Source organism: Frankliniella occidentalis, unplaced genomic scaffold (genome assembly GCF_000697945.3).
Source record: "Frankliniella occidentalis isolate FOCC.00 unplaced genomic scaffold, Focc_3.1 Scaffold558, whole genome shotgun sequence".
NCBI classification, from domain to species: Eukaryota; Metazoa; Arthropoda; class Insecta; order Thysanoptera; family Thripidae; genus Frankliniella; species Frankliniella occidentalis.
In genome coordinates, this window is record NW_026267674.1 from 102426 (window position 1) to 114724 (window position 12299).

The 12299-nt window shown below is 38.1% G+C and overlaps 2 protein-coding genes across 4 annotated transcripts; one reads left to right on the forward strand and one right to left on the reverse strand.

Moving 5' to 3' along the window:
- The first annotated feature begins 750 nt into the window (after positions 1–750).
- Positions 751–9779, forward strand: LOC113210863 (sterol regulatory element-binding protein cleavage-activating protein). Of its 2 annotated transcripts, none has more exons than XM_026429032.2 (22): positions 751–917; positions 1531–1715; positions 1797–1932; positions 2018–2142; positions 2248–2431; positions 2519–2664; positions 2745–2952; positions 3037–3297; positions 3383–3648; positions 3727–3925; positions 4017–4148; positions 4226–4478; positions 4557–4807; positions 4894–5054; positions 5149–5274; positions 5359–5866; positions 5954–6113; positions 6267–6445; positions 6550–6697; positions 6795–6964; positions 7233–7295; positions 7368–9779. In XM_026429032.2, exons 2-22 carry the CDS (start codon positions 1570–1572, stop codon positions 7545–7547), a joined length of 4002 nt encoding a protein of 1333 aa, XP_026284817.1. In that variant the 5' UTR covers positions 751–917; positions 1531–1569; the 3' UTR covers positions 7548–9779. The 2 variants fall into 2 exon arrangements, with proteins under 2 accessions (XP_026284817.1, XP_026284818.1); XM_026429033.2 differs by having other exon boundaries at positions 6795–6940.
- A 405-nt stretch (positions 9780–10184) lies between these two features.
- On the reverse strand, positions 10185–12285 carry LOC113210864 (peroxisomal targeting signal 2 receptor). Of its 2 annotated transcripts, XM_026429035.2 has the most exons (9): positions 12086–12285; positions 11827–11992; positions 11569–11680; positions 11313–11488; positions 11102–11212; positions 10916–11024; positions 10637–10830; positions 10473–10558; positions 10185–10384 (listed from the first exon to the last, which is right to left on the reverse strand). In XM_026429035.2, exons 3-9 carry the CDS (start codon positions 11672–11674, stop codon positions 10201–10203), a joined length of 966 nt encoding a protein of 321 aa, XP_026284820.1. In that variant the 5' UTR covers positions 11675–11680; positions 11827–11992; positions 12086–12285; the 3' UTR covers positions 10185–10200. The 2 variants fall into 2 exon arrangements, with proteins under 2 accessions (XP_026284820.1, XP_026284819.1); XM_026429034.2 differs by lacking the exon at positions 12086–12285 and having other exon boundaries at positions 11827–12037.
- Between the last annotated feature and the right edge of the window lie 14 nt (positions 12286–12299).

A 12299-nucleotide genomic window follows, 5' to 3' on the forward strand; every position in this document is an offset into this window, starting at 1 on the left:
GGGGGTAGATATCATCGTCCCAAGTCCGCGCACCAGTTGCACCAGTGAATGAGGAAGTGGGGAAGGGGGTCGGTCGCACCCGACCCACTGCCGTGATACCATATGAACGCCGTCCTTCTTTTTAACGGCGCCCCCCTAAATAAAGTCGTGTTCTTGAATGAAGTAAACGTGATCGGCTAAACCGAGAGTGATTGAACCAATCGCAAAACATTGCGCGAATAAATGATACGACATGAGCCGGGGAGGGGAGGGGGGGAGGTGGCCACGCCACAGCCGAGGCGGTCAGGCGACTGCGAACTCGGTGTATGAGGCACGCGGCGTAAGGCGTCCCAGCGCCTAGGGCTCCGCTCGGGCCCACCATTTTCTTCGGGTAACGATGACTCATAGATAACTCTGCCGACTGTCCGCGCCTGGGGGACAGCGCCGCTCCGCACCGATCGTGTTTATTCGTTCGCCTTGCGATTGCGCAACCAGCCCCCCGCCGCCCCGCCCATAGTTACCACGAGAAGTTCAGCTTCTATCCATACTTGATCGACACCCCAGCGGCCCATGGCGGCTCACGCCTACACCAATAATTTGCGTTTTTCAGATGCACACAGGTGTCCCGCACCCTTCGCTTTGCAGGATACCTTTAAGGAAGCGCGCCCTGCCCAGTGTGGGGATTGGGGCGCAGACGTTTGAATGGCGCGCACTAATGCTGGCAGCATAAACAAGTGACGACGCAAGCGCGCAACCAACAATTTCTCATAAAAACAAACGCCATATTGCATCAACTATGATTTCTCGAGTGTGTGCTTCGACGATGATAGAACTTAAACGCACAATTGGAAATAATTGTGTATGATACGCTTTCTTTCAGAGGATTTGCGCTTTCGGTGTCTCAGAGTTTATCGTCAGCATCATTTTTCGATCAGTAGGTCAGTGTGACATTTAAAGCAAATGTAGTTGGAGGTGATAATGCGCCTGCTACGTAGGCTAGTTTGCACACTCAACTGCACGTATAGATCGTACCGTTCAAAGTCTGAAATAGAGTGTGTTATGATTTAAACACGAGTTAGCAATTCATTTTCATTCCATTTCTTTCACTGACATTGGCTGTCAAACTAGGAAATCACCCATGGCCATCTGTTGTGGTTGTCCCAACCTCTGATTAAATGTTGGGTCCATATCTTCAATTGTGATTTTTCTCTTCTTGGCATATACATGCGATTTTTACTGCCCACTGTATTATTCAGTTTTTTATGCGGCCATTCAAAATGTTGTCTGCGCATATTGATTGAACTTTCCGCGTATGTTACTCCTAACCTTTTATGTAACATGATAACGATCAAATCGGATTATTTGTTTTCCAGTTTTTCGCATTTAATCATTTGTATAAGCATGTCCAGTACTTATTAAGTCATAAATTTTTGACTCTGGAAACAGACAGTTCTATACAATGTCAGTTCTAATCATAGTTTTCTAATGTCACATTAATTCCGTGGCTGTAACCAATTTAATCTTATCTTTTTTTGTTATTGTTTTTTTTAGATATATCATGGAGGCAGGTTAAATTATAAGATTCTTGGGATGGCACCAGCACGAGTCAGGGAAGGGCCATCATCCAAGTCCCTCCCTGAGAGGGTTGGACAACTTTATTATGCGTATGGACTGTTCTGTGCCTCTCATCCGGTGGCTTTTCTTTTGTTTGCAAGTGCAATTGTCACATTATGTTGGTAAGGAAGAGTCCTTTAATTTCATGAATTTTTCTTTAAAATTATTGTTGGTAATATTGGTGTATTTGTGCACTTGCTTAGCTATCCTCTTGTGAACCTCCCCTTGCCCGGGAATGTACCTCAGCCGTATGCTTCATACACTTCTAACCAGAGTGGATATGAAGGAGGTCCTACTCCTGTATGGTATTCAGGAGCTCCTGTTTGTTACATTCAGCAGGTAGTTATTTTTCCAGTTAAAATGGTATTTCAGTTTTACATAAATGCCACATGACTATAGCTGAATGACATTTCTGTAATTGCAGATTGTGATAAAAACAGCTGTTTCACCATGGAATGACAAATTAGTTTTGACTGATGCATTCCGTGGTCCACTTTCCGAAGTCTTTGCACTACTGGAGACTATAAGAAATTATGAGGATGTTAACAGGTATTTTGTGTCAGACGTATTATCATTGTGGTTTTCAACCAATTAATATCTCTCAAATTGTTTTAAATATCATTTCTCACCGTTTTTCCTTATAAAAATCTGCAGTTCTCGCTCTTTGAGTCATATCTGTCTTCATGTAGAGGCAGTAAAATCCAGATACACCTCAGAGAGCATACACATACTTCCAGAGTACAATTGTCTTGTCCTATCACCAGCCAACCTGTGGCATCAGAGTTACCAAGAATTTCAAGAGGACTCTAGTCTTTTGGGAACCATTTTTAACTATGTTGTAAGTGTTTTTTTTATTTACTAAAGTACACATCATTTTTCAGTCCTCAATTTTCAGTTATATTATTACTGTTTGAAACAACTTTAGAATCTTCAGAGGAGCAAAATAAGTCTTGCCGAGATTTCGTTTGGTCTTAACCTGAAAGATACTGGAATAAAACGCTACCCCATGCGCACAAGGCAGAGGACTCTTCAATATGCTATTACCCTCCTGCTCCAAGAGAATGATAAATTGTAATTTCATGCACTGGTATTTATTTTTTATTTGGCTTTCTGAAGTTAACTGTAATTGATGTAAAATGTAATAATTTTAGGTATATCAATGGCTTGAGGAAACGCCTGACTACCATGTTTCCCTTACATCAGGACAGCATTGTTGAGGATGACGATGGTCCTGAACTACACATATACTACCCAGGAGAATTTAACTGGAAACAGTTAATTCCACTAATGTCACTGTATTTTATGTTTTTTCTATGGGTTTACTTTTCAGTGCGGAAAGTCGATACCATTAGATCAAAGGTATTTTAACTGTTAATGTTTTAATTAATTAGAACACCAGTCTTATAACATTTTGTTTTAAGAGCACCAATATTTCTGTTACAGATTGGTTTTTCCATTTGTACTGTCATAACTATATTGGCCTCTCTTCTAATGTCAATTGGTGTCTGTTCCTTTTTCGGTCACATGCTGACCATTAATTCCCGGGAAGTGTACCCATACCTTGCAATGGTGGTAGGAGTGGAAAATATATTTGTCTTATCAAAAGCAATGTTACACACACCTAGAGACCTGGATCTGAAAATTCGTGTTGCCCAGGGTTTGAGTAAGGAGGGCTGGAGTATTACGTACAACTTGCTGACAGAGGTAAAATTATATTTGCACCAGAACTATAAAAGAGTAGTTGGTAGTTGTAAAATTCATTCTTTATTAAATTCCTTGTCTGTTGCAGGTTACAATTCTGACTTTTGGCCTCTTTACATTTGTACCAGCAATCCAACGTTTTTGCATTTTTGCAGTTGTTGGTTTGCTTTGTGATTTCTTTATGCAATTAGCTTTCTTTACCTCTTTATTGACTGTAGTCAGTACTACTCTTGGATCAGGGAAGTACAGACACAGTGTTATGCAAACTCCATCGACTGGCTCGTCCTTTGGGTCAATACTTCGATCAAAGTCACATCCCAGGCTGAATGGGATAATATCACAATCTACCGATAGGTATGTTCTGGTTTCAGTGAAGTAGAAATGTCATGTTAATTAAAGGGCTGTCTGTTTCCTTACGCTTGTGTCTTTTAGATTTCCTACAATCGTGGTTGCCCCTGTACACTACGCTGGGCAAGTTCTCAACAAGCTCCCTAAACGCATCCAAATAGTGCATTTCTGGGCAAACACTCGATTTGTTCAAAGAAGCTTCATGGTTTTCATGGTCTCGTGGATAGCTTTTATTGCATACAATTCAGATGTGTTGGAAAGCTTTTTTCAACTTGATGCTACGGTGAGGAATTAAAAGCATCATGTTCTGATCAATAAATGTGTTAAATGTAATTGTAGATATTTTAACTTCTCTCTGTTTAAAAACCATTCAGGATCGCGAATGGGAGAAAGCTGCTGGATCTTCAAGCTGGCAATATGAGCAGAACCCACAGCAGTATCTTGCAACCAGTGCACCTGTTATTGATAAGCAAAATATCTCATCATTTGCTCATGGATTTGGAGAAGTAATTTCTACATTCTTTTCTTTTTTGCCACTTGTGAAGTACAAATGTTCTTTCATTTCATTGAATGAAAATTTCAGGAAGATATGAACAGACTTAAGCCTAATCGTTATGACCCATGGGATCGTCTTTCACCTTACCACTGGCCCACTATTTTATCACTTTATAATGTGTCTGTTAGTGGACGCTATTTGTCGGTTTTACCAGCAATCCGCCTGTCATATGTGATATCACCTGAAGTGGCTGTGGATTTGCGCAATCCTAATGAAAGACCTGTGCAACATTTTCATTGGCAAACACTTGCAGCTGCTCTGGATCCTCTTGATTTTTCAGGTGTGTCTTACTTTTTGAAACTAAATGTATTGGTTTCTAAGTTAAAAATAATATTATTATTTTTTTCATTTTTGGTAGATGGGGATCAGAGATCATCTGGCAGCAGTCTAGATTCGATACGCGGCCGAAAAATTACTGAACTTCCTTTGTTGCCATCTTCTCCCATGGAGCTTTTTTTCTTGTGCCTACTCTGTGTTGTGAGCGTTGGTGTCCTGGCATACTGCATGGTACTTCTTTATCGGTGTGTCTGTTCACGAAATTATGCTGAATGGAGGTCGGGCTGGGTAAATGACCCTGAAAGTACTGGTTCAACAGACGCTCATACAGAGGTAACTAGCTTTCCTCATTGATAAGTTTTATGGGTTTTTTTTCTATACTATGGCGAGGCCACTAAACTTTTTGGTCTTTCATCTAGGTTGTCCTTGAAGCGATCCCTCTTGTTCTAGAGGGTCATCCTCAGGAAGTTGAGTGCATAGCCTCAGATGGAAGCATTGTTGTCAGTACATGTTTGGCTGGACAAATATATGCCTGGGATTCTGTTAGCGGAGAAACTTTAGCTTCTGTTGATCGTAAACGGTGAGCATTCATTACAATTTGTCCTCGTAGTGACAGTAGACCTGTTTCTTCATTTCTTATACTTTCGTAATCCATGAATTTCTGGGCTTTGCAGTTACTTTGCAATGAGAGATCAGCACAATGGAGATTTAGAAGAATCACTTCTGTCTGACCAAGAGGCAGATTTAGCATCTCAAGAGAATAATTTTGCAAATCCAATGCACCAGGCTTTACATCAAAGGTACAATTGTTTTACTATTCTGAACTAAATTTCAGCTGGACTAGTTATTTTAATGATAATTACATAGAGTTTTATTTTGTTCAGAAATACCTCAGGAAAAGATAGGAGGGGTTCTTACAGTAATGGCATCATCCGGACTTCAAATCGTTCTGGAGATTGGTCTTTTCCAGACTTGCGCTCATCCATCAACACCAATTTTTCTTCCCTTACAAGCTCTTCACACTCTCCATCTCTAGAAGACAGTAGATCCGGATATGACTTTAGCAGCAAGTATAGAGAACTTTTTCAGTTTCACAGAAGGTCATGTGATTTAAGTGGATCAACCTTAGACAGTGAAGAAACTCATGAGGACTGCAGCTGTGGAAGTTTAGGTTCTTCCCCTCCAAAATCTCTAAAATCTCCACAGTTTTACTTAGATGAATTTACTACCAGGAAATCTTCATTTGAAAGTCAAAATAAAAGTGGCAGATGTGATGGAGCCAATGCCAATGTGCCTCCAATTTGGTGTATTGATTGTCGAGAAAACATTGTGGTTCTTGGTTGTGCAAATGGAAGATTAGAATTTTGGGAGGGAGCTTCTGGACGATTTAAGGTAGTATAGTTAAATAACAAGAGAAAATTGTTGAACCTTACACATTTTAAATAATTTTTTAATTTATCATTTAATTTTTAAATGCAGTGTCTCTACGAAGACCCCAACTTGAGTGGAGTGACTGCTGTAAAGTTGGTTGGGAACAGAGTTGTAGCGGCTCGCCTCTCTGGATTTTTGGACTTTTTAGTTCTTGAAAGTTACAGCAAAGGAAGGCCAATTGATTGGGGCTTTACAGCATATCGCCGAAGTAAGTCTGCTTTTCAATCTGAATCTAATCTATAACAAAAATGTACACATTTGGTAACAAGGCTAGATAAGTTCAATTATTTAATTGGCGCTCAGCACATAAAGTTATGTACAATGATACAGTAATTAAATGTAGATATATTTAATTTTGCAGCTCATGTTAGATCTGGCAGTGCTGGGTCCTTAGACTGGGATGCAATGGTTTCAAGGGGTGAAGAAGAGGACATCAGATGTGTACGCTTACATTCTACCAGAGCACATCAACAGCCCATCACAGTCTTGCAGACTGAGGGAGGACGAGTGCTTACAGGAAGTCAAGATCACACTTTAAAAGTGCAGTATTAATACATATTTAAGACATAAAATCTAATAAATTAATAGAGATACATTATGTCAATAATGGAAATATTGTGTTTAAAAAACAAAATTGGTTTCAGGTCTTTCGTTTAGAGGATTACCTTCCTCTTTACACTCTTCATGGCCATTGTGGTCCAATAACTTGCCTTTTCATTGACTGCATTAGTCCTATGACTGCCGGGTCTGGTAGTCAAGATGGTCTGTTATGTGTCTGGGACTTACTGACAGGTGAGATGTTTAGCCTTTCCTATGAACACATTTTGACATTTCTAATGTACTTCTCCTCTCACTCCTACTAATTTCTTTGATTTGTGTATTATTTTAGGCGCCTGCATGTATAGTATTCAAGCCCATGATGGTGCCATTCTGGCTTTGACTTACTCTGCCAGTTATGTGATCAGTTTGGGTGCTGATGATCGCCTGTGTGTGTGGGAACGCTTTCAGGGCCATCTTCTTAACACCATCTGGATGGTGGGTCTGCCACATGTAGGAAAAGTCAGTGTAGTATTTATTATCATTTTTTTTTTTTTTTTTGTGTATGTAATCTTCATGGTTTGTGGTGTATCAGTGGTGGAGGAATATTTGCACAGCGTTTTATGATAGTTTGTTCACTGCTGTATTTTGTTGTTGTAGTTACTGTCCATTTTTTAATCTGCTTGTACGATCAACTAGTGCTTGTCTATTTGATGTATATCTTGTGAAGTATTTCTAATCCTTTCTTTTGGAATACCTATGGTAATTTCTGTCTTCCTCTATTTTCCAGGCCCAAGCATATTGCTCAAGTATTGCTATGCTGACACACAGTCTCCTCGTTACTAGTAAACAAGTATGTTAATTTATAATAATTATTGGTCTTAGCTAAATGAGTTTAAACCTCATTTTCTAATTTCTGTTTCAGGGCTCATTAATTGTGTGGGACGTTAGAGCAGGTGACCCAGTGCGCTTGGTCCGCCTGGGCCATGCAGACTCTTGTGTGTTCGTGAAACAACTTTTATTGTTACGAGACAGTGTAGTGTGTGACTATGCTAACCAACTTAGGATAGTTCGTTTTCCATTGGCTACTGATAAAACTGAGTGAACCAGCAAAAGTCAGAAAAATAACCATCACAAAATGAAGATGACCCTCATAGCTCTCTATCAAGAATGGGTCTCAAGTCAGTGTGGCTTAAGCTCAAACATACTGCTCTTGAGCTTAACATCCTTAGGAACAACTGGCCTTCATTCTTCATTGCCTTCATGTGTCTTCTTCAAAATAACCATTTATCCGTAAGTTATGTAAATTGGACCTAAGAAAGTGATTAGCCTTAAATGACAAACAGTACTTCTCACCTTGGTCTTTCCTCGGTGCCAAATTCTTTCTAGTTGGATAAAATGGCTGCCTAAGACTTCGATTTCCCCACTTTTTAATGCCTTTTTAATACCTATACCAATTCATAACTAAGTTACATGGAGTCAGTAAATAGAAAAATAATGAACTGGTTATAATAATAGATATTGTATTACGTAAAAATTAGATGTCTGAAGCAGAGAGTAACTATTAAGACTTTGTTATTTTCATCTCTGTTGTTTGTCATTTCTGTTTTTATTTAATCGTTTAGTGCTAAGCTTTTTAAGCTGATGATGAGACTGATTTTGAAACAAACCCATGGTATGGTTAATTTATCATCCATTAGGGCTTGTTTTTTGTTGTTGTTTTCAATGTAGTATAATTTTTCTGATACTATGAAATTTTGACGTGGTAAATACCTTTTATGAATATTGTGCATCATTATTATGGACACATTTCAATATTTTAGATCTTTTTTTGTACTATCAAACAATTGCCCAAAACTAAGGGGTCATCTTGGGCAGTTTGAGTTTACTATGGTTCATCTTTTACTTTACTTTGCAAAAAAAAAATTGTATGCTTTGTTATTTTTCCCCCCAAAGAGTGTTAGGATGTTAGAATAAAATAACTGTATTCCTTGATCAACTTACAGTAAATATACCATTGTTCTGTTCTGTGGTTCTGTGGTTCTGTGGCATACTAGCCCGTTCTGCAGAGACATAGAATCTTTTTGTCTGCATATGACAGTTGGGACCAGCCAATTACAAGTACGTTCCAGGGCCTAAAAGGTTTTTTTGTCACCAAATTTTTAAAAGAGAATTTGCTTGATGTAAAGGTGTACCTTGATTTTGGACTGATGTTCAGTCAAGCTAAAACTGGACTTAATTCCTGGACATATTTTTTGGGAGTCATTCCAATGACTTTTAATAATAAAAAATGTTCTATTTTGGTATGAAAAATTATGGTACAGAATGTGACTACCTCTCAAACCTCTATCAGTATTGATAGCTACAAAATATGTGGGGTTTAGACTTGTTTAATAATTTAAATTGGCTGCATTTGGCTCATGCTCTCAAAATTTACTTTTTTGTATTTTGTTTCTTCTTTGTATTTTGAAAAGGGCTGTAGCTAATGTTTGCAGTGATGGCTGTGGTTGTTGTATATCCTATCTATCTGCTTTGTTGCCATCTGCCACAAATTTTAACCTTTGACAAAAAGGTGACATGCATTAGTTAGTAATTTTATTTATTGATTTCTTCCTGGAGATTCCTCTCTTGGAACTTGTAGTAGAATTATAGATTCAAAACAATTGATGTGTTTATGTTCCAAAACTAGAGTGCTTGCCAATGCAGCTTAAACAACTAAGCTTTAATCCTAGTCAAACCATATTGTTTGTTTGATTGTGAAGATTGTTGTGGTTATTTTCGATAGAGAGAGTTTCATCAACACTTTGCTAGTATTGAATAAATGTTAATGAATTTCAATGGTGTTGACTATATTTTTTTAAATGCATACAGCAGTCATTGTTTCTGATTGATAGATAGATAGAACACATGCTATTTTAATTGATGGAATCTTTTCATCAGCTGTATCACATTTCTTCCACATAGGTTTTTGAGTACTTGTTCCTTCCCTCTTCCACGTGAATTGAATGAATTATTTTACTTCCCTCTGTCTTAAATAATAAGAGAAACTCCTGATTTAAAAAAAAATACTTTGTACCTCTTTACCACTTTATTTTGTAGTTCTGTTTTATATGTGAAGTAAACAGCAGCATTTGTTGCCTTCTTGAGCAGACTAACTATAGTTCTCTTCTATGATAGTAATAGAGGTCACTGCTTTGTCATATGTCTAATTCTCTGCAGTATATTTGCTTGTGCAAAAAAAGTTGTTAAGTTTTGTGTGTTATTGTTAGATGTTGAACATCAGAATGGACCAAGATTAATTATCTAATAAAAATGCTCATCTATTTTTATCTGTTAAGTTATGGTTTCCCTCTGTTATATGTTAAATTGTTAAAAACTTCTTAGTGGCTAAGCCACTTGTCCTTAACGGTTGACAAAATTGCCATGATGAGTCCACATTACCCTTAACATGTGAGTCAGTATTTTCTCTCTGCTTAATTGCTAACATTCCAGAAAACAGTTATGTGCGTTTTATAATGTGCTATAACTCCATCTATCAATCAAAACACAGTTTTCTTAATGTTCCTTGATCATTTGTGACAGTAAGAAAAATAGATACTTAATCTGGATGGCAGGTATGGCAACAATGCCTCCTGTTGTGATTTTGAATAAAATTTGCTTCTGTGTAAATTTTTCTTGTCCTCCAGACATCCTACACATATTTTTATAGCAGGACACAGGATGGATTGAGGAATTTTCAATGTGTATCAAATCAAATTTTATCTCGGTTCTGACAAAGGAAGACAACTAAGAGATGAAGGAGAAAAAATATGAACTAGTGAGTCCCAACCACAATCAGCCAATTCACCGGGAACATGGGGATTGAAGTCAAGGCCATAAACAAATTCAGAATGATGTTTCACTGTTTCTATTTCTTCAGAAGATGTTTTAAAATCCCATATCCTGAAAAATATAGATACTTTAAAGTGATGTTTCACTTACAGCTGTTAATACAAGTTTTTTAGCCTAATCTTAACTGCTGTCTACTCACCGTGAAGTGAAATCATATGAAGCAGAAGCAAGTATAGAAGCGTGATAAGGTGAAAATTTTACCCTGCGTACAGCATATTCACAGCCCTGCAAGAATGCAAAGAAAAACATTTTACCATGAAACTCAGCACTTCTAATAAAGTAAAGCAAAGTTCTGAAGTCTACCTGAAGTTCAGTCACTGGAGTGGCTAGTTTTCGAGTATCCCATATGCGTATCAACCCATCAGAAGCTCCAGTAGCTAGAATATTTTGATCATATTTACACCAATCACATGATAAAACTTCAGCTTCATGAGCTCGCACAGACATTCTGGGTGCAGTGGCCACTTCCTCATCCCATATATGCAGCACACCATCCCCTGAAAAATATAAAAACTAAGTACCTAAGTTTCTAATACATGTCAATTTCTACATTTTATTAATTTATTAGTTTTGGAATCTTACCTGCCACAGAAGCAAACATGGAAGGGACAGCAGGAGACCAAACAGCATCATAAACTAGTTGAGTATGACCCTCATATGTTCTGGTGGATTTTGGATATCCTAAGTCCCACTGCAAAAGGATGATAAAACTTGCATATAGCAAAGTCATGCGTAAAGTTTACTATAGATCAGTGAAAAATAATGTACCGTTTTGACTGAGCAGTCCCATGATGCAGACAGAATTCTTTGGCGGTTGTGAGAATTCCAATTTACAGAATAAACTTCTTTGGTGTGTTCATGATAGGTTTTCACAGGCATCTATTAACAAAAAAAGCAGAGAAAGTTGATTAAAAAAATAAATAGCAGACACATTGAAAGTATGTTGAAAAATAGTAACATTAAGTTGTAACTAACTTACAGAGGGGTGGTGAAGATTCCACACTTGCAGGTGTCCATCACCGCTTCCAGTCACAGCTATGTCAGGGTTTCCTTCACACCACGCTACATCAAATAATCCATCAGACCATTCAAAGACTGCTATACGCTCGAGAGTGGAAACTGGTGTTCGTTCTAATACAAATAATGTCCCACCTCCTGTAATTCACAAATGGTGGTTTACAATAAGTTTAATATGAAAGCACGGTTCAAAAATAGGAAACAGAATCCGCACAAACCTGCTAAACCGAACTGTTGAGAAGTGGCAACTGCAATTCGATCTTTGTAAAATGGGGAAAAGCGAACTGCATATCCATGCCGTTCTGGAGTAAAAAAAGTTGTCATCTTGTTCTGAAACAACAGAATACAAAACAATGAAGTAAAACAGTCCAAATATTTTTCTGCATCAATTTTATATACAATGACAAAAGAAATGTTATCACAATTTTTTGTTAAAAGATCAGAAGCAGATAACACTGTGCCAACGGTGATCTAACCTGTTGTCAATTATTCTTTTGAAGAGATTATGGCAGGTAGAATTTCTAATGTTGAACAGCAGAGTAACAGTAAATTGAGGGACATGAGGCGTTCATGTTGAGTGACATAACTGTTATCATCGAATCAAATAAACTTCCCTAGATCCCACAATGACAGTGATGACAGCTGTATACAGTAAACAGAGCAGACGACTCACTAATAGGATCTATCGATTACCTCGAAGCCCAACATTTGGCGGCAAGTTCAAATTGCTCCTACATTTTCAAATGGGCGATACTGAAGAAGCCCATTTTATCACTTCCCCCTTTGTCTCTCTAAGAAGTTCCCATGAGTCCAACACAAGATCGAAGGGCTGAGACAAAACAGTAGACGGGTTTGAGCATTGGCATCTTGCTGCGTATGTGTAGTCGCGGACCCGTACTACCCGGGATTGAATACCAATTTCCAGAGAGCATTGTGTGTCAGTTCGGTG